Source organism: Oreochromis niloticus, linkage group LG20 (genome assembly GCF_001858045.2).
Source record: "Oreochromis niloticus isolate F11D_XX linkage group LG20, O_niloticus_UMD_NMBU, whole genome shotgun sequence".
Lineage (NCBI taxonomy): Eukaryota > Metazoa > Chordata > Actinopteri > Cichliformes > Cichlidae > Oreochromis > Oreochromis niloticus.
The window spans coordinates 1,303,469-1,322,087 of record NC_031984.2 but is presented as its reverse complement, the minus strand read 5'-3'; the positions used below and the strand labels follow the sequence as shown (position 1 = coordinate 1,322,087).

General features: G+C 41.2%; 1 protein-coding gene and 1 long non-coding RNA gene across 2 annotated transcripts; one reads left to right on the top strand and one right to left on the bottom strand.

The window, feature by feature from the left end:
- Positions 1 to 329: 329 nt before the first annotated feature.
- Positions 330 to 15,737, bottom strand: LOC100691537 (C-type lectin galactose-binding isoform-like). Its single transcript, XM_013271800.3, has 8 exons — positions 14,664 to 15,737; positions 14,523 to 14,567; positions 14,289 to 14,427; positions 14,112 to 14,209; positions 1,846 to 1,931; positions 1,587 to 1,721; positions 1,032 to 1,143; positions 330 to 851 (listed from the first exon to the last, which is right to left on the bottom strand). Exons 1-8 carry the CDS (start codon positions 14,776 to 14,778, stop codon positions 784 to 786), a joined length of 798 nt encoding a protein of 265 aa, XP_013127254.2. The 5' UTR covers positions 14,779 to 15,737; the 3' UTR covers positions 330 to 783.
- Positions 1,645 to 2,594, top strand: LOC112843261 (uncharacterized). The gene is made up of 3 exons (XR_003215480.1): positions 1,645 to 1,758; positions 1,851 to 1,957; positions 2,536 to 2,594. It is a non-coding gene; the product is annotated as an uncharacterized LOC112843261 (long non-coding RNA).
- Positions 15,738 to 18,619: the final 2,882 nt, after the last annotated feature.

Genomic DNA, 18,619 nt, shown 5'->3' with positions numbered 1-18,619 from the left:
CAGCCAATTCTACCAATAAATCATGAAAAGTAAGGTTTAAATTTTTAGTGAAAAATGTGTTCATGACAAGGCAGATTTTGTGTAAATTTAAGCATGTAACAATTTAATTTTTTATAATAATAAAAGTTGGAGTGTAAAACTTAAATTAGACTGTATGTTGCTAGTATGTAGCTTCCTAGATTTTATACTTAAGGCACATAATTATTCATTTTACAGGCTGTACAGCACATTGAAAAAGTTTTATTTGACTGTAATATTTAATTATGTGGGATAAATAGGGTTAGATAGGGTTAAATAAGAAATTTAAAGAGGATGTTTATATAAAACAAATTCATACTTACTCCATTTTATGTATTTTAAACATATTTAATAGATATTACAGAATGTAGGTGGATATGTGAAAAGAAATGCCTTTGATTTTGCCTTCTTAAGTAAATTTCTCTAGATCAGCCCCTGCAGCACAAATAAAAACCAGGGCAAAGTTCAAGCATTACAGAAGTTTCATTTCTCACATATTATATTGATTATACTCATATTTGATTAGAAATTTATACATAATGAACTATTAGCAGAATCACATATAGATATACTGCTATAGCACTCTGTGTTACTTTAACCATGAAAAGGCTTGATAGTTGTCCTTTATTTCACTCTTGGATGGAGATAAGCTGAGGGATGTCAATCTCCTTGACATGTTATATGAAACCATATTTGTCAATACATCCACCAGCAGTGATGGAAGTGACATCATCAATTCAAATCTGTCAGCACATGAAGAAGCAGTTATGGATCTCTGACACAAACAAAAGGTTTGTTGGCGTTACACCCTGCATCGTTGACATAATCCCGTCCTGTAAAAACGGTTCAAAATAAAGAAGAATAGAAATAAAATCAGAGGTCTGTGCAGTGAATGTTTTCTTCTTTTCTAATGTAAAGGAAAAAAAACAGTTCTGTTAAAGACCTAAGATTACATTATTTTAATAATTAAAATAAAAATGGATTTCAAAAATGAACCCAGATTCAGTTTGTACCTCCATAGTTTATCATCATACAATCTTCTCTTCCTCCAGCATCATTTGGTTCTCCTTTGGCCCAGTTTGGGAAGTCAAACTGGGAACCATCACTCCACATCCACCAACATTTCTGAAAGAATGAAGTTTGAGGTCTAAGGAGCTTGGAAAGAAAAGCATTTAAGTTGCTTGGAAGCAAGCAACTTAAAGAAGTCCAGACACTTTTCTTTCCAAGCTCCTTAGACTACGATGACCGGGATAACTGAGAACCCTCACGGAAATAAAGTTTGAGGTTCAGTTTGTTCTGATGTACTTTGGTGCATCTATGCTGAGAGTGCAGACATGAGACCTCTACACTTCCCTTCTGCTGCCAGCAGATACTCACTATTAGCTCAAAGACAAATCTCAGTTAACACAAAGAAGAACACGACTAAGTCTTATATACAAAACACAGACCTGCTAAGGATTTGACAAATTATGAAATTTGAATCAAACTGCTGAACATGAAGAGAAACATATGAAATATCAGGCAAAAGAAACAGCTGCAGCTCATCCTCTTTATCTATAAACACTTACAGTTTCTCTGTCGTTGCCTCCAACCCAAGCCGTTTCATACAACCCTGCTGCTGTGTGAGTGAGCTCTCTGATGAAGGTGTACTCAGCTGTGCTGTGGAATGAGGCCAGATGTCCACCGAGTGTCTCACAGGATCTCTGAGGAGGAAGATGAGGTGCACAGAAGATAAAAAGTGTGAGAATGCATTTAAAATCAGTCAAAGACAGAAACTCTTTGTATCATCAGTGATGCAATGACAGCTGCTGTTATTTCCTAATGTACCTCAGCATCAGGCCAGTTCTTCATGCTGCTTTTAAAGATGAAACAGCGACCTCCAAACCAAGTCCAACCAGGAGGGCAGGAAGCATCTTCAAAATGATTGCAAAGTTAAAAGGTCAGTGAACAGATTAATGATTCCTCAAAAGAAAGTAATTTCTCACCATAAACTTCAGAACAGAAGATGAAGAATTTCATAACAGACATCTGTTTCAGACTGCCTTATTTTTCATGTGTTCCTAATAAACTGTCAGTTGAGCACACACCAAAGCAAAGCAGTCGATAGTCTCATGTTAGAAGGCACTGAGCTTGAACAATGACTTTCATATTAACGGCTGGTTAATTATGTAACTGACTAACTACATCAGTACTACACTGCCTGAGTCTGTCTAAGGCCTCAGGTTTGTACAGCTTGTTGTACTTGTTAGGCGTCCCATCACACTTCTCTGCAGTTCTGATAGTTGGGTAACTTCCCTCCTTTCTGCCTCTAGTTTTCGTCTCCACTGAGGATTCTGTTCTTTGATCATCTCATATTCAAGGATCACTGTTGCTGTGTAGATCAGCTGGCTGTTTGCAGTGATGGTCGCAGAAGGGATTTTATTGGTGTGAGCTCAAATATAGGACTTTGTAGGAATGCTTCAATGTTTTCATATTTAATTAGCAAATACAAGCACATTTTTGCTTTGCACACCGCAGAGTGAAGGCAAAGGACCAACAAGTGCTCAGCATCTCTGGGAACTCCTTCAAGACTGTTGGAAAACCATTTCAGGAGACGACCTCATGAAGCTCATGGAGAGAAGGCCAAAAGTGTGCAAAGCAGTAATCAAAGCAAAGGGTGGCTGTTACCAAGAATCTAAAATATAAAACATATTTTGAGTTATTTCACACTTTTTTGTTTACTATATAATTCTACGTGTTCATTCATAGTTTTGATCCCTTCAGTGAGAATCTACAATGTAAACAGTCATGAAAATAAAAAAAATAAATAAATAAGGTGTGTCCTGACTTTTGACTTGTAGTCTATGTTAATAAATCTTTCATGCTGAAAGGAGCAAATGTAACAACTTTTACATATTTTTATGTTTTTGTAAAATATATACAAGTATTACAAAAACAAAAACACTGTTGTTTCTCAACCTGTATTTTGGGAAAGACATTAAAAATGTATGCGTATTTTTGAATTAGATACGCATAAATTTTCGAATAAAATTTATTTTTTAAATCATCCAAGCAGAAGGCTTGGATGATTTGACATGAGATAACCTGTGTTTTTGTGCTCATCTAGTCTCTTTTTTTCTGACTACCTGATTTGAATATTGTGTTGATCGGAGCTCTTGTCATTTTCTGCATTTAACCATTTTCGTTTAATTCTGTCTGTTTGATGTTTACTTGTATGTGTCTTTAGTTTGGTCAGAGGACTTTATAAACTCTCCCTTTTAATGTACTTTTATTGCAAAATGTGTTCATCTCTCAACTTCAGATTGTTATTAAAGAACTGTTACACTGATTTACTGCACCATCTTGTGGTATAAAGTGGTATCTCTGCCTTATCTCATCTTCACACAAGTAAACACAAGGCACAGATGTTCTGGACATAAAGTCACAGCTGTAAATTCTCCACATTCTGTCAATGTTCAGGAAACATCAGTGAATAAAACAAAGACATAATTGAAAAGAATCAACAGTGATGCTCTGTGCAGGAAAACGAGGTTCTACTGTAAGTTGTTTAATACATTTTTTTATCTACAATGTAATTATCATTAGCTTAATTGATAAGCTTGTGAAAAAATAATTCAAATTCAAAAATTCAACATTTATTTATATAACACATTTAAGAACAACAGAGTTGACCAAAGTGCTTCACAATCGTTTAAAAACAAGAGAAAACAATAGAGAAACAAATAAAGATAAATTAGAAACAAATACAGATAAATAAGAAGACAGTGAATTAACAATAAAAACATAAAACAGGCCTGATGGTACTCATACTGAACTCGAATTAACAGCCAATGTAAAGAAGTGAGTTTTAAGACGCGATTTAAAAGACTGAATAGACTCTGAAGTACGAATCTCCTCTGGCAGATTATTCCAGAGTCTGGGTGCTGCTACTGCGAAGGCCCGATCTCCTCTATGCTTCAATCGAGACCTTGATTGTGCTACGAGCATCTGGCTAGACGATCTCAGTGCTCTTTTGGGGTCATCCATGTTGAGGAGTTTGTTTAAATAACTAGGTGACATATTATTTAAAACTTTAAAAGTAAGTAAAAGAAACTTAAAATCAATGCGATATTTTACAGGGAGCCAGTGTACGTTTGCTAAAACTGGAGTGATGTGTTCATACATTCTAACACCAGTTAAAAGACGTGCAGCAGCATTTTGGACTAACTGCAAGTGATAAAGAGATGAGTGTTGAAGACCCAAATAGGGAGAATTACAGTAGTCCAGTTTAGAGGTGATGAAGGCATGAATAAGTGTTTCTAGGTCTCTTGGAGGAAGATAAGGCTTAGCTCTGGTAGTTTCACGTAACTGATAAAAACTTCTTTTTCATATCTGTGGACACTTGCTTCTCTAATTTAAAGGAGCTATCTAAAAACACTCCGAGATTCCTTGCAGCGTGAGAAAGATGAGAAGCAAGAGGACCGAGGGTATCAGTTAACTTGTTCAAAGGGGCATGAGTTCCAAAAACCATAACTTCACTCTTATTTTCATTTAGTGTAAGAAAATTCTGTGTTAACCAGTCTTTAACATCATGTAAACAGTTAAGCAAAGGCTGCACTGGGACAGAGACGTCCAGTTTCAAGGGAAAGTAAATTTGGATGTCATCAGCATAACAACGAAAGGGGATGTTGTATTTCCTAAAAATAGATCCGAAAGGCAGCATGTATAAGGAGAACAGGGCTGGACCCAAAACAGACCCCTGTGGCACACCACAATACATCGGGGTGGAGGAAAGGGAGTATTGCCCAATTTTAACAGAAAAAGACCTCTCTGATAAATGGTAAATGGCCTGTATTTGTATAGAGCTTTACTGGTCCCTAAGGACCCCAAAGCACTTTACACATCCAGTCATCCACCCATTCACACACACATTCACACACTGGTGATGGCAAGCTACGCTGTAGCCACAGCCACCCTGGGGCGCACTGACAGAGGCACACCCCATATGATTTAAACCATGATGAAACCGTGCCTTTTAGACCAACGACGTGTTCAAGTCTCGATAAAAGAATGTTGTGATCAACTGTGTCAAAGGCAGCATTTAAATGTAAAAGGAGAAAAACAACAGAACCGCCTGAGTCGACAGTTACTGTGACAAGATGCAAAACCAGACTGGAAGACTTCACAAATGCCACGAGTGTCTGAAAAGGTCTGAAGTTACTTGAAAACAACTTTTTCCAAAATTTTGGACATAAAAGACAGTTTAGAAATTGGCCTAAAGTTAGGAAGCACATTTGGATCAAGATTTTATTTCTTAATAATGAGTTGCACAACAGCATGTTTGAAAACCACTGGTACACAGCCTGATGACAATGAAGTATCTAATAAAAATAAATACTAGGCCCAATGACATGAAGAGTTTCTTTAAGGAGGCGAGAAGGAAGAATATCTTGTGGGAAATTAGACAGTCTTAAGTGATCAATTACTTCCTTCAAGGCAGAAAAGGTCAAAGGCTCAAACTTCTGAAAAACAGTGGATCTAGGTCTAACACTGCCTGTGAATGCAGAGTTCGTAAGGTTGAGATATATTTTAATGAAGCGATTCAGTTTTCACAAAGTGCAAAGGAAGCCACCATAGGAACAGTGGCACAGGGGTTAATAACAGAATTAAAACTAGAAAATGCATTTTCTGAAGAAACTGCAGCGTGGATGCTGATAGCTGAATGTTTTGAGCTGAAATGAAATAATTGCTGAATGTTAAGTTAAAAATGTTGAATGAGCTGGAAAATACAGAAGGCATCTGTCTCCTTCAACACTGTTCAACTTTCAACCACCGGTAGATTCCTCTTCTTTTGACATAACTGCTTGTATTTTTTTCATTCATTCAAAAATTTTCATTTTTAATTTTTACATTTTTTTATTTTTTCAACTTTATTCAACAAAAATGTACCATGTATTTCAATGGGAGAATCTTCAAATTCTCATTCAACTTGCTCATCTTCCACATACTATGACCTAGAGCAGAGGTTCCCAAAGTGTGGGGCCCGCCCCCTAGAGGGTGCACAGAGTCATTGCCGCAGTTTGCAACAAATTTATGGACTTTTTTTTTTTACACCAAGATTGAGAATCTTTACCAACAATTGCCCTCGTCCTGTGATATGGTCAGTTGTTCTGTCTGCATTTATTGTCCTTCTCAGCTGTCATCCTCTCTATCCAATTTTGAACTTCCCACAATAACTCAGCTATCTTCCATAATTACTAACCTAAAGTCATCATCGTGTAAACTTGATCCACTAATATCGTACACTCCTCTCTTATATCTGGTTCTGTTCCTTCTTCTCTTAAAACTGCAATAATAACCCCAATACTGAAAAAGAATGGTTCAGATCCCTCCAATCTAAATAATTTCAGGCTAATTTCAAATCTCCCTTTCCTAGCAAAAATTCATCATCAGGTTCATCGTCATCTTACTGTAAATAACTTGTACGAACAGTTTCAGTCTGGCTTCCATTCATGTCACAGTACAGAAACAGCTCTAGTAAAAATCACCAATGATCTTCTACTTGCAGCATCTCCTACCCCAAGGTAATATTTTTAGGAAGCATAACATCCAGTTTCACTGCTATGCAGATGACACCCAGCTCTACCTATCCTCCAAACCCACAGCTACTCTCCCACCCACATCCATTTCTGACTGTTTAAGTGAAATCAAGGTCTGGTTTACTCACAACTTTCTTAAACTCAATGGCAATAAAACAGAATTCATTTTAATCGGCACCAGATCAAAACTGACTACAGTTCCAACCAGTCCTTCATTATCCATTGATAACTCTGTTGTCAAGCCCTCTCCTCAGGTTAAGAGTCTTGGTGTCATCCTCGATAGCACTCTGTCCTTCACAGCACATATAAATAATATCACTCGGTCTTCCTACTTTCATCTTCGTAATATTAACCGTCTTCGTCCCTCACTCACTCCACACAGTACCGCCATACTTGTCAATGCTCTTGTCACATCCCATTTAGATTACTGTAACTCTCTTCTCTATGGTCTACCTCATAAATCCCTCCATAAACTGCAGTTAGTTCAAAATACAGCTGCTCGTATTATTTCCAGAACTAGATCCACTGAACATATAACACCTGTTGTTAAACAGCTCCATTGGCTCCCAGTTCACCAACGTGTCAATTTCAAGATCCTGCTTCTCACTTTCAAAGCGCTTCATAACCTCGCTCCTCCATATCTATCCGATCTTCTCCATACATACTCAGCTTCCCTTCTGTCTGTTCCACCTGCTCGCCTGACTACCATGGGACTCAGAGCCTTTACTTGTTCTGCCCCGAGACTTTGGAATTAACTTCCACTTGCTCTACGGATCACACACTGTCTCACCTCTTCTAAATCATGTCTCAAAACTCATCTATTTAGAATTGCACACACCTGATCTGTCTTAGTCCATTTTTTACCTTGCTCAGTTTTTCTATTTGCTTTTATACTTTTATGACTGTTTATGTCTAAATTTTATCTTACCATGTTTGCTATATATACATTTTTCTTATGTTTTTTTATGCTATTGTTCACGTGTTACTGTAAGGCAGAGGTTCCCAAAGTGTGGGGCCCGCCCCCTAGAGGGGGCGCAGAGCCATTGCAGGGGGGGCGCGGTATGAAAAGAAAAAAGAAAAAAAAGAGCGCTTGGACACTGTGGACAGGTTTTTGACGGGGCTCCCACACAAACGCAAAGCAGGAGATGAAGCATCGCCAAATATGTTTCCAAACCAACTTCCTTCAAGCCAAAGACTAGAAAATATGGTGAAGCATATCTTCCCTTTGGCTTCATCTGCACAAGTGCCGAGGTAGGTCTCCCCTGCAGAATTAGTTTTCCCTGCGTCGGGAGCAGCGCTGGGCTCTCCAAATCACGGACAAACAGTATCCCACAGCTGTTTATGTGTTTAAACCCATTTTGCACAGAGAGACATTTTTTGAAAAATGTATTGACAGCAATGTTGAATATTATTACACAGGGAAAAAAAACAACTATATGTAAAATAATCACACCGTGACGCCTCTGCCTTTCTAAATGCAGGGACAGTAACTGCGTGTGTATGTAAGCGTGTAAAACCTGCAGATAGTCAGATTAACAGTAACAGTATTTTGTCTCTATCTGCCATTCTGCAATTCATCTCATGTAAACAATAACGTGGCGCACAGCGTGACGTGAAAAGAGGCACATACCTTTGACGTTGCGTGACGAACTCTGTATTCCTCGTTCACACGTAAACTTAAAAAAGGAGTTTTAAATAATCTCCGTTTTCGGTGAATCGCAACGCCGTATAGGTGTTGACGAAAAGCCCAAACGCATAGAAACAGCTGCGTTTTCAAAAATAGGTGTGGACGCAGCGTAAAAGAGTTAGTAGTATATTTTATTACCTGTATTTTATTGCTGTTTACTTGTATTTGCTTAATTGTTTACTAAATTTTTGAGGTGTGAAATAAAGCGCAATGGAGCAAAATATGTGTGTGTGTGTGTTTGGAGGATGTGTTTGGGGGGGGGGGGGGGGGGGGGGGGCAAGATATTGAACTTTTCAGCTTGTATTTATCTTTTCAATAACTATTATACTTTTTCTTCAGTTCCAGTTTAAGTTTCATGCTTTTTTTCCACCCGTTTCAGAGTTTATAATGGGTGTGTATGGGACGCAGTGTTGGAGGTTACAGTGAGACAGCTCAACTGCAATAGTGGGAGCAGGGAAAAATTTATCTTAAAATCTTCTCTTTAAACTGCTGCTGTGTCCACAGCCTTTGGTCTACAGCCATCATTTTACGCTCAACACGGGAAGGAAAAACTCCCTTTTAACAGGAAGAAACCTCCGGCAGAACCAGGCTCAGGGAGGGGCGGGGCCATCTGCTGTGACCGGTTGGGGTGAGAGAAGGAAGACAGGATAAAGACATGCAAACCACTGCAGTGCAGTACCTGTAATACCTACAGCATGTTCTAATCGCTCTAATAGGATATTATGGTCGACAGTATCAAACGCAGCACTGAGGTCTAGCAGGACAAGCACAGAGATAAGTCCACTGTCAGAGGCCATAAGAAAATCTTTTGTAACCTTCACTAAAGCTGTTTCTGTGCTGGGCTCTGAAACTATGGCGTTATTTTTGTGCCACTATTCTGAGCGCACATAAAAAAAAGTTTGCAGGTGCAAGTGTTGCATTTTGAGGAGAAATTTATTTTGAGCGAAGAAAAGCTAAATTTGAGTGAACAAAATTCATTGCTGCGTGCAAAAACTGTATTTCAGTGTTTGCTATTATACACACACACACACAAAAGCAGCCCCTCTCGCTCAGGTTTTGCATTTGCGCTTGCTCGCAATGTGTTGCTTGCGCTCTCAACATTTCTCCCCGTGCGCGCTCAACTCTTTCTGTACACCGTTATATTTGTGCCACAAAACCAGCCAATCACAGACTTGGATACAAAAAAATCTGATTGGCTGTTTTGGTCTCCAATCAGATCGAAATGACGAAATGCAATATCCCAGAATCCATTTCGTCCAAAACTCAAACGAGGCAGTTGCGGAGAAACACAGAGTGGCGGAGTTTGAAATATTACTCTTTCTGGGTCACAAAATAAACTTTTAAGATATTTTCATGCAAGAATGTTGCTGTGTAAACTTCAAATATCTGCTCGATTTATCAAGACATCACATATTTGCATAAGTGCTCTAACGTTCTCAGAGATGCCTGTTACCCACCAGCTGACCGCATTTTTAAGTAAAGGTTTAACTACAGCCAGCTTGAAGGCCTGTGGTACATAGCCGATTATTAGAGAGAGGTTGATCATATTTAAGATTGAAGCATTAATTAATGGCAGGACTTCTTTGAGCAGTTTTGTAGGAATGGGGTCTAAAAGACACGTTGATGGTTTGGAGGAATTAATTATTGAAGTTAACTCAGAAAGATCAATTGGAGAAAAAGAGTCTAACTTAACATCGATGGTACTAAAAGTAGCTGTAGATAATATTACATCTGTGGGATGATTATTGGTAATTTTTTCTCTAATGATAAAAATTTTATTTGTGAAGAAGTTCATGAAGTCATTACTAGTTAACGTTAAAGGGATGGTTGGCTCAGTAGAGCTCTGACTGTTTGTCAGCCTGGCTACAGTGCTGAAGAGAAACCTGGGGTTGTTCTTATTTTCTTCAATCAGTGACGAATAGTAAGATGTTCTGGCTTTGCGGAGGGCTTTCTTATAAAGCAGCAAACTATTTCTCCAGGCTAAATGATGATCCTCTAAATTTGTGACACGCCATTTCCTCTCCAGCTTACGAGTTATCTGCTTTAGGCTACGTGTTTGAGAATTATACCACGGAGTCAGGTACTTCGGATTTGAGGCCTTAGTTTTCACAGGAGCTACAGTATCCAGAGTCGTACGTAGTGAGGAGGTAAAATTATTAACAAGATAATCGACCTCTGTTGGAGTAGCGTTCAGATAGCTGCTCTGCTCTATGTTGGTACAGGGCATTGAAGATGATAACAGTGGGTGGATTATATTCTTAAACTTAGTTACAGCACTTTCAGAAAGACATCTACTGTGATAAAGTCTACTCTCCACTGCTGTGTAATCAATTATTGTAAATGTAAATGTTATCAGGAAATGATCAGACAGCAGAGGGTTTTCAGGAAACTGTCATGGTCTCTACATGTGTTTGTTTTGCTTTCTCTCTCTCTCTCTTCATGTCCCTCTCTGCCTGGGCGGAGCTCACTGTAGGCTCCCACCCTTGACCCACACACCTGACCACAATCAGCTGTCATCACCAGAAGCACTATTTGAGGCTGGAACACAGATTTTCTCGTCACTGGATGATTGTACTACAGATGTTAGTGATTCTCCCGGCTCATGTGCTTAGTATTTCGTGATTCGTGATTTGTGAGTGACTTCCTTTCCTCTACCACAGACTTTCCTCCCTGGACCTGTGACCTCCCTACTGTGTGAGCGTGTGTGAGTTTGGGCGAGAAGACGAAAGTGAGTGTGAGAGAGCTGATGACAATGATGCATTCAGCAAAAGTAAGATACAAGGACCTATAGTATGTAAATCTTCCTTAAAGAAACAAGAAGGAAGAATATTGTGCGGGGAACCAGAGATTTTGAGATGATCAATTATATCTTTTAAAGCAGAATAAGACACTGGCTCAAACTGTTGAAAGACAGTCAAGCATTCAGAGACTGGGACTGGGTCTAAAACAGACGATGAATGAGATGGATGAGAAGCCCTTAGAGCTGAGATTTTTTCAGGGAAATACTTTAAGAATACTTTAACAGACTTTTGATACTTAGATAAAGATTTATGAAGGATGTCCAGAGACGTGGAGTTCGTCTTTCCTCCATTTTGTCTCAGCACGACAACATTCACACCTAAGGGCACAAGTAGTATCATTTAGCCAAGGTTGGCGTGAGGAATGTCAGTGCATGTAGTATAAAATAGTTTATCCACTGATAAATCCCCATTACAGTTAGCATCAGAGAGGGGAGAGTCAAGGAAAGTATCAGTGAAGTGAGCGATTGACTGGGAGTTAATTGTGCGCGTTTGCACAGAACCATCACTGTTCAATTCCACATTGCTCACTACAGTATTAAACAAAACCAGGAAGTGATCTGAAATACCAGAGTCCTTAATATCCGTGATGCAAATGTCCGTGGTCGTGTCCAAATTCATGGGCTGCATCCTCCCGAGGACCCGGCCTTCGCGGTCTACGTGGGCCGGGTCCTCAGAAGGTCGGATAGGCCAGAAGTAAACGGCGTTGATATGCGACAGTCTAGAAGGTAAAGAAGACACTGTTGGGTAGAACAAGTCCTTGGGATCCTCAAGCTTTGAACATGATATTGATAGGAGTTAGGGTCTTGGATTTAGAAGCAGTTTTTTAACAGGTGCATCAAGGCAGATTTAAAAGCGTTTTGATTGGCCCATGAAATTCAGGCTTCCGTTCGATTGTTGGATTTCTCTTCAGCAGACAAGTGGTTCAGATCTGGGCATTTGGAGTTAGTTGATGACTTTTAAAATCATCTTTTTTGACTGGATGATTAAAACTTAAAGCATTTACCTGTCTGTAGTGGATTCTCCCACATTTCAGCGATTTTGATGATTAAAAGAATAGAAATTAAGAAATTAATACTGATTCAGATGTTTTGTGATTCTAAATTTTCTTTTGTCGTTACTCAGCTTTTGAACATTTTAAGGATGTTCAGCTACTTTCCAACTTTGAAACTTCTTCTGTGTGAACTTTAGATTTCAACAGTTTTACACTTTAGCCTTCAGGTGAATGATTCGGCCTATTTCAGCTTATTCAACATTTTTTAACTTAACATTCAACAATTATGTCATTTCAGCTCAGAACATTCAGCTATCAGCATTCATACTGCAATTTCTTCAGAAAATGCATTTTCTAGTTTGTTAAGCAGTCACGATGCCCAAAGACACCGGGAGCTTGTTTTTTTTTTTTTTTTTATCCATTTTCTCTCTGCACCTCGACATTCGCATCTGAAAGCGCGGGTGGTTTCATTCAGCCAAGGTTGATGTGAAGATTTGGTGTGTTTAGTCCTTAGTGGAGCAACAGAGTCAAGGATGCTGGAACATGTTAAGTTAAAAAGCTTAGTTACCTCATCAACTGCTAGTTCCGCACCGAGGTTGGCATCATAGAGGACCGAGTAAGTAAAAGCGGAGAAAAAGTGAGCAGCAGTCACTGACTTTATCATGCGCACATGATGCCTAGGTCGCTCGCTGTCCAATGATCCGATATCCCACAGTCCTTGATTTCTGTAATACAGACATCCAGACTATATGACACCACCAGATCGACTGTGTGACCTTTTTCGTGAGTTGGATCACTCACCAACTGAGTGAGATTTAAAGTGTCAATAAGGGCAAGGAAGTCTTTTACTAGTGGTGCAGTCTCACAGCATACATGGATGTTAAAATCACCAGCAATTAAAACACGGTCATATCCTAACATAAGATTCCCCAGTAAGTCAGCAAAACCGAGATTAAAATCCTTAACACATTTCGGTGGACGATAAACCACCAGGCAGACAGCTGATGGAGCGCAGTTCAGTTCTGAAAGCTGCCCCTCAAAGGTGGCACATGAAACAGATGGCAGTTGCTGACAGCAAAAATCGTTTTTAAATACTGAAGCTAGCCCTCCACCTCTCCCATTGGTCCGAGGAGAGCTAAAAGATGAACAATCGAGGGAAGGGGTTCCGAGAAAGAAGAAAACTCACCGGGTCAAAGTTCCCGTCAGGAATATAAAATCCAGTCCCGACGAGATAAAAAAGTAATTTAAAAAAGTTTAGCAGGCCCATCCAAAGGGTGATCGAACAGTTGCTAACAGGAGCACTTCCCAGCGGACGAAGGTTACTGAGATTCATGCCACCTCTGTAGGACCGCACCCATCGCCAGACAGGTGAAAGCTTCGCTGGCAGGTCAGAGGGAGCAGGAAGTCCAACAGGCTGGATCCAGCAGCTGAATCTGTAACTGGACTGGTCTCAAAGGGCTCAAAAAGATGGTAGCACATCTGTAAGAGTATGAGGTTTCCGTACTCCATGTGATTTCAGGTAAGCCTTGAAGCGTACCAGGATGCCACCTCGTTTTCCCTGTCTTCTAGAGTGCTTCCTGCGAGGCAGGGCAAATGGTAAGTGATGTAGGCAGTCAGGTATGTCCGCCAAAGACTTTCTAGCTTGCTTTCCAAATCAAGCATTCGGGGTTTCAGAAGTGTTTGGCGATCATAGACGAGTAAAGCAGGACCATCAGGGCAACATAGAAAAAGAAAGGTAACAACCAGCAGACGCAACCCAAAGAGACGTCTCGCCGTGCACACTGGTGCCATCTTGGATGCTGCCAGCATAACTAAGGGATGTTGCTGACATATTCTTGAGATAATTTTCATAAATATGATTTCAATCTTTTAGGGTCTGCAAAAAACTGACAACGTTTTGGTGTGATTTCAGTCTTTTCAGCACAGAAAGGTTAATCTTTCAAAAATGATGAACAATTATCATTTTCATTCAAACAAATATGAATGTACAGACCCTAAAAGATTAATTTTATAGGTTTATTGTTTGAGTAACTTACCCTGACAAGTGAAAAACACCTCCAGGTACTCGTAGGTGCCACGACATGGATCTACTGAGCTTGGTGCTTTAACAGTACAGCTGTTCTGCCAGTTACACCTGTGAATGCAGATAAAAGGTGAGTCAGCACAAGGTGAGAGAAGATGGAGGGCTGAAGGAAGAGAGTCAGCCTCCGTACATTTTAGTAAAATATTCCATGCTTGTGGACCAGGAGCAGTTAACATTTTGGAGCTGAGAATCAGGACGTCCATCAGGGCACGTGGTCGTGTCACGGCGACCATAATTAGCCCAGGAGACGACTATAACCTGTCCTTCACCTGAGGAAGAGTTCATAGAGTCAAACTGTAACCATGGTGATATTTTTTTTACATGAATTCTCAAACATACAAAGAAATTGAAACTGTGTTCTCACCACACTGAAGGTTTGACTGAGATCCTTCACATGTTACACTGTGGTCTGAAACAGACACAGATCCCATTAGAAACTGTAATCATTCATGTACAGATTGGGTTCATTAGTCATTTCTAATCACAGGTTTAACAGAGTCGTTACGTGTGAAGCAGGCGTAGGTGGTCTCCAGGTATCTGCAGACTCCAGGATCATAAGTAATGTTTGACTTTATGTCACACACTGTTTTTCCATCACAGCTGCAGGGAGACAGAAACATATGGTGGCCTCGAGGGGTCAAACAGACTGCAACTTAAGAAAACACCAGCAAACAGAAAAACGCAGCAAAAGCACACAAAACACAACAGAAGGCAAAAAAGAAAACAAATTAGACAAAATTAAACAAACTAGGGGAAAAAAAGAAAAAGATTGTAAAAACGTTAAATTTGGCTGGCTGTGGGCAAAGTTACGTGAAATTTGTGATGTTAGTACAGCTCAGGTTCAAGTTGCTTTTAAAGCTTTTACTTACTTACTGATGATGATGATACACAATGTTCAAAGATCGACTTTAATCTTACGGAGACAGTACGACTTCATGGATAATTAATGGCAGAATATCCACAGAGAGAACAAGCTGAAACATGTACAAATGTTTTTAATACTGCCTAAACCTTAGAAAGCCGTGGAGGACCATGACACTCAGCTGAATATCACTTTTACACCCAACACAAGCATCAGGAGCAATCACACTAATGTTAATGTTAATTCGGCTATTGTACTGCGTAAGCTGCTTCTGTTGGTGGTGTCCACCCAAACAGATGTTTATTTTAAAGAGGAACAAGCAGACAGTTCACTCGTTAAGTTAAAGGAATAGTAGTTTATTCACAGGACGCAAACATTTGGCCATTGTACTAACTTAATCACTTTTTCATACTGGGTACTAGCTAGCATTACGGAGTTTCTATACAGCTGGGTGGGTGCTATGATGTTACTGATAGTGAACTTTATTTTGTTCATAAGGTTAGTTATTAGAGTTTCAATTCAATTCAATTTTATTTATATAGCACCAAATCACAACAAAAGTCGCCTCAAGGTGCTTTATAAAGCGCCTTGAGTGAGTTTCCAACAGTCCCCTAAAAAATATTACGCGCTTCGTATTGAGGTGAAAAGGAACATAGTTTGTCCCGTACATCAGCTATTCTCTCCCCCTCCCTCTCCTGTTTCTACTTCAATCATGAAACTGATCAATGATCAGCTGATTGGCTTTTCTCTCTTGTTTGTTTATCGCCCACTTTGCGCCAGAAAGAGGAAACCAGCGGATGTCGCGTTAAACAACAGCAGCACGTTTAAGCTTGATCAGCTGTTGTTAGAATTTATTTAATATTAATTTCTAGTATCAGCTGATGTTTGCTGGAGCCACAGCTGTAAAGCTGCTGGTCATGATGTCGGTTTGGTTATGTGGTGAGAGGGAAACATGAAGATGAAACCAGGAGATGTCCTTACTGAATCATCAGAGCTGAACAGGTGATGGAGAAACAGGTTTACCTTTTAGGTGACATGAATAAGTTGAAGGGAAGTTATGAACTGTTTCTGAGAGACAAATAACACCAGGATCCTTTTCTATGTAGCTGACAGCTGGTAACTGTGCAGGGGCGGGTCTAGCACTAGAACTACTGACCCTTTTTTTTTTTTTTCCTGGAGCAAGTCCCTACTACTAGATTTACTAACCCTGCGCAAATTTGCGTAAATTCCCTGAACCTAACACCTCCAAGCACCCTGCTGAGATTTTGAGATGTCCGATGTTGTTCCCGGGATCTGCTGGAGCCACTCGCCTAGCTTGGGAGTCACCACACCTAGTGCTCCGATTACCACGGGGACCACCGTTACCTTCACCCTCCACATCCGAGCTCTTCTCTGAGCCCTTGGTATTTCTCCAGCTTCTCGTGTTCCTTCTTCCTGATATTGCTGTCATTCGGAACCACTACATCGATCACTACGGCCGTCTTCTTCTGTTTGTCTACCACCACTATGTCCGGTTGGTTAGCCACCACCATTTTGTCCGTCTGTATCTGGAAGTCCCACAGGATCTTAGCTCGGTCATTCTCCACCACCCTTGGGGGCGTCTCCCATTTTGACCTTGGGACTTCAGGTTATACTCGGCACAGATGTTCCTGTACACTATGCCGGCCACTTGGTTATGGCGTTCCATGTATGCCTTGCCTGCTAGCATCTTGCACCCTGCTGTTATGTGCTGGATTGTCTCTGGGGCATCTTTACACAGCCTGCACCTGGGGTCTTGCCTGGTGTGATAGACCCCAGCCTCTATGGATCTTGTACTCAGAGCTTGTTCTTGTGCTGCCATGATTAGTGCCTCTGTGCTGTCTTTCAGTCCAGCTTTGTCCAGCACCTGGTAGGATTTCTGGATATCAGCCACCTCCTCTATCTGCCGGTGGTACATACCGTGCAGGGGCCTGTCCTTCCATGATGGTTCCTTGTCTCCCTCCTCTTTCTTGGGTTTCTGCTGCCTGAGGTATTCACTGAGCACTCGGTCAGTTGGGGCCATCTTCCCAATGTATTCTTGGATGTTCGTTGTCTCATCCTGGACTGTGGTGCTGACACTCACCAGTCCCCGGCCCCCTTCCTTCCGCTTAGCGTACAGCCTCAGGGTGCTGGACTTGGGGTGAAACCCTCCATGCATGGTAAGGAGCTTTCTTGTCTTGATGTCAGTGGCTTCTAGCTCCTCCTTTGGCCAGCCTATTACCCCAGCAGGGTACCTGATCACGGGCAGGGCGTAGGTGTTGATGGCCCGGATCTTGTTCTTACCGTTCAGCTGACTCCTCAGGACTTGCCTGACCCTCTGCAGGTACTTGGTGGTTGCAGCCTTTCTAGCGGCCTCTTCATGGTTCCCATTCGCCTGCGGGATCCCCAGGTACTTGTAACTGTCCTCTATGTCTGCAATGTTGCCTTCTGGTAGTTCGATCCCCTCAGTTCTGACTAACTTCCCTCTCTTTGTTACCATCCGACTACACTTCTCCAGTCCGAATGACATTCCAATGTCATTGCTGTATATCCTGGTAGTGTGGATCAGTGAATCGATGTCTCGTTCACTCTTGGCATACAGCTTGATGTCATCCATGTACAGGAGGTGGCTGACAACTGCTCCGTTCCGTAGTCGGTATCCGTAGCCAGTCTTCTTAATGATCTCACTGAGGGGGTTCAGGCCTATGCAGAACAGCAGTGGGGACAGAGCATCTCCTTGGTAGATCCCGCACTTGATGGTGACTTGTGCTATGGGCTTGGAGTTGGCCTCTAGTGTTGTACGCCACATCCCCATTGAGTTCCTGATGAAGGCTCTTAGGGTCCTGTTGATCTTGTACAATTCTAGGCATTCCAGTATCCAGCTGTGGGGAATTGAGTCATAGGCCTTCTTGTAATCAATCCAGGCTGTGCACAGGTTGGTCAGTCTGGTCTTGCAGTCTCGGCTGACTGTTATGTCTACCAGTAGCTGGTGTTTTGCACCTCTGGTATTCTTGCCAATCCCTTTCTGTGCCCCGCTCATGTATTGACCCATGTGCCTGTTCATCTTAGCCGATATGATGCCTGACAGGAGCTTCCATGTAGTACTGAGGCAGGTAATTGGTCGGTAGTTGGATGGGACCGGTCCCTTCTTCGAGTCCTTGGGGATCAGGACCATCCGACCTTCGGTTAGCCATTCCGGGTGTCTCTCGTTAACTAGCAGCTGGTTCATTTGTGCTGCCAGACGCTCGTGGAGTGCAGTCAGCTTCTTCAGCCAGTAGGCGTGAATCATGTCGGGCCCTGGTGCTGTCCAACTTTTCATACTGGAGACCCTTTCTTGGATGTCTGCCACTGTGATGGTTACTGGACCCTGTTCAGGGAGGTCGCTATGGTCTGCCCTCAGATCCACTAGCCACTGAGCATTGCCGTTATGGGTTGCGTCTTTCTCCCATATATATATATATATATATATATATATATATATATATACACATATAAAAAAAACACCCAGCACGCCCCTGCGGGCGGTTTATCCTTCAAGCTCGGGTCCTCTACCAGAGGCCTGGGAGCTTGAGGGTCCTGCGCAGTATCTTAGCTGTTCCCAG

Coding starts and splice junctions, on each gene's coding strand:
- LOC100691537 (XM_013271800.3), bottom strand. CDS start 14,778: ATGTTTCTGTCTCCCTGCAGCTGTGATGGAAAAACAGTGTGTGACATA. Junction 14,428..14,522: donor TCAGTCAAACCTTCAGTGTG/GTGAGAACACAG, acceptor ACTCTTCCTCAG/GTGAAGGACAGGTTATAGTC. Junction 14,210..14,288: donor ATGGAATATTTTACTAAAAT/GTACGGAGGCTG, acceptor CTGCATTCACAG/GTGTAACTGGCAGAACAGCT.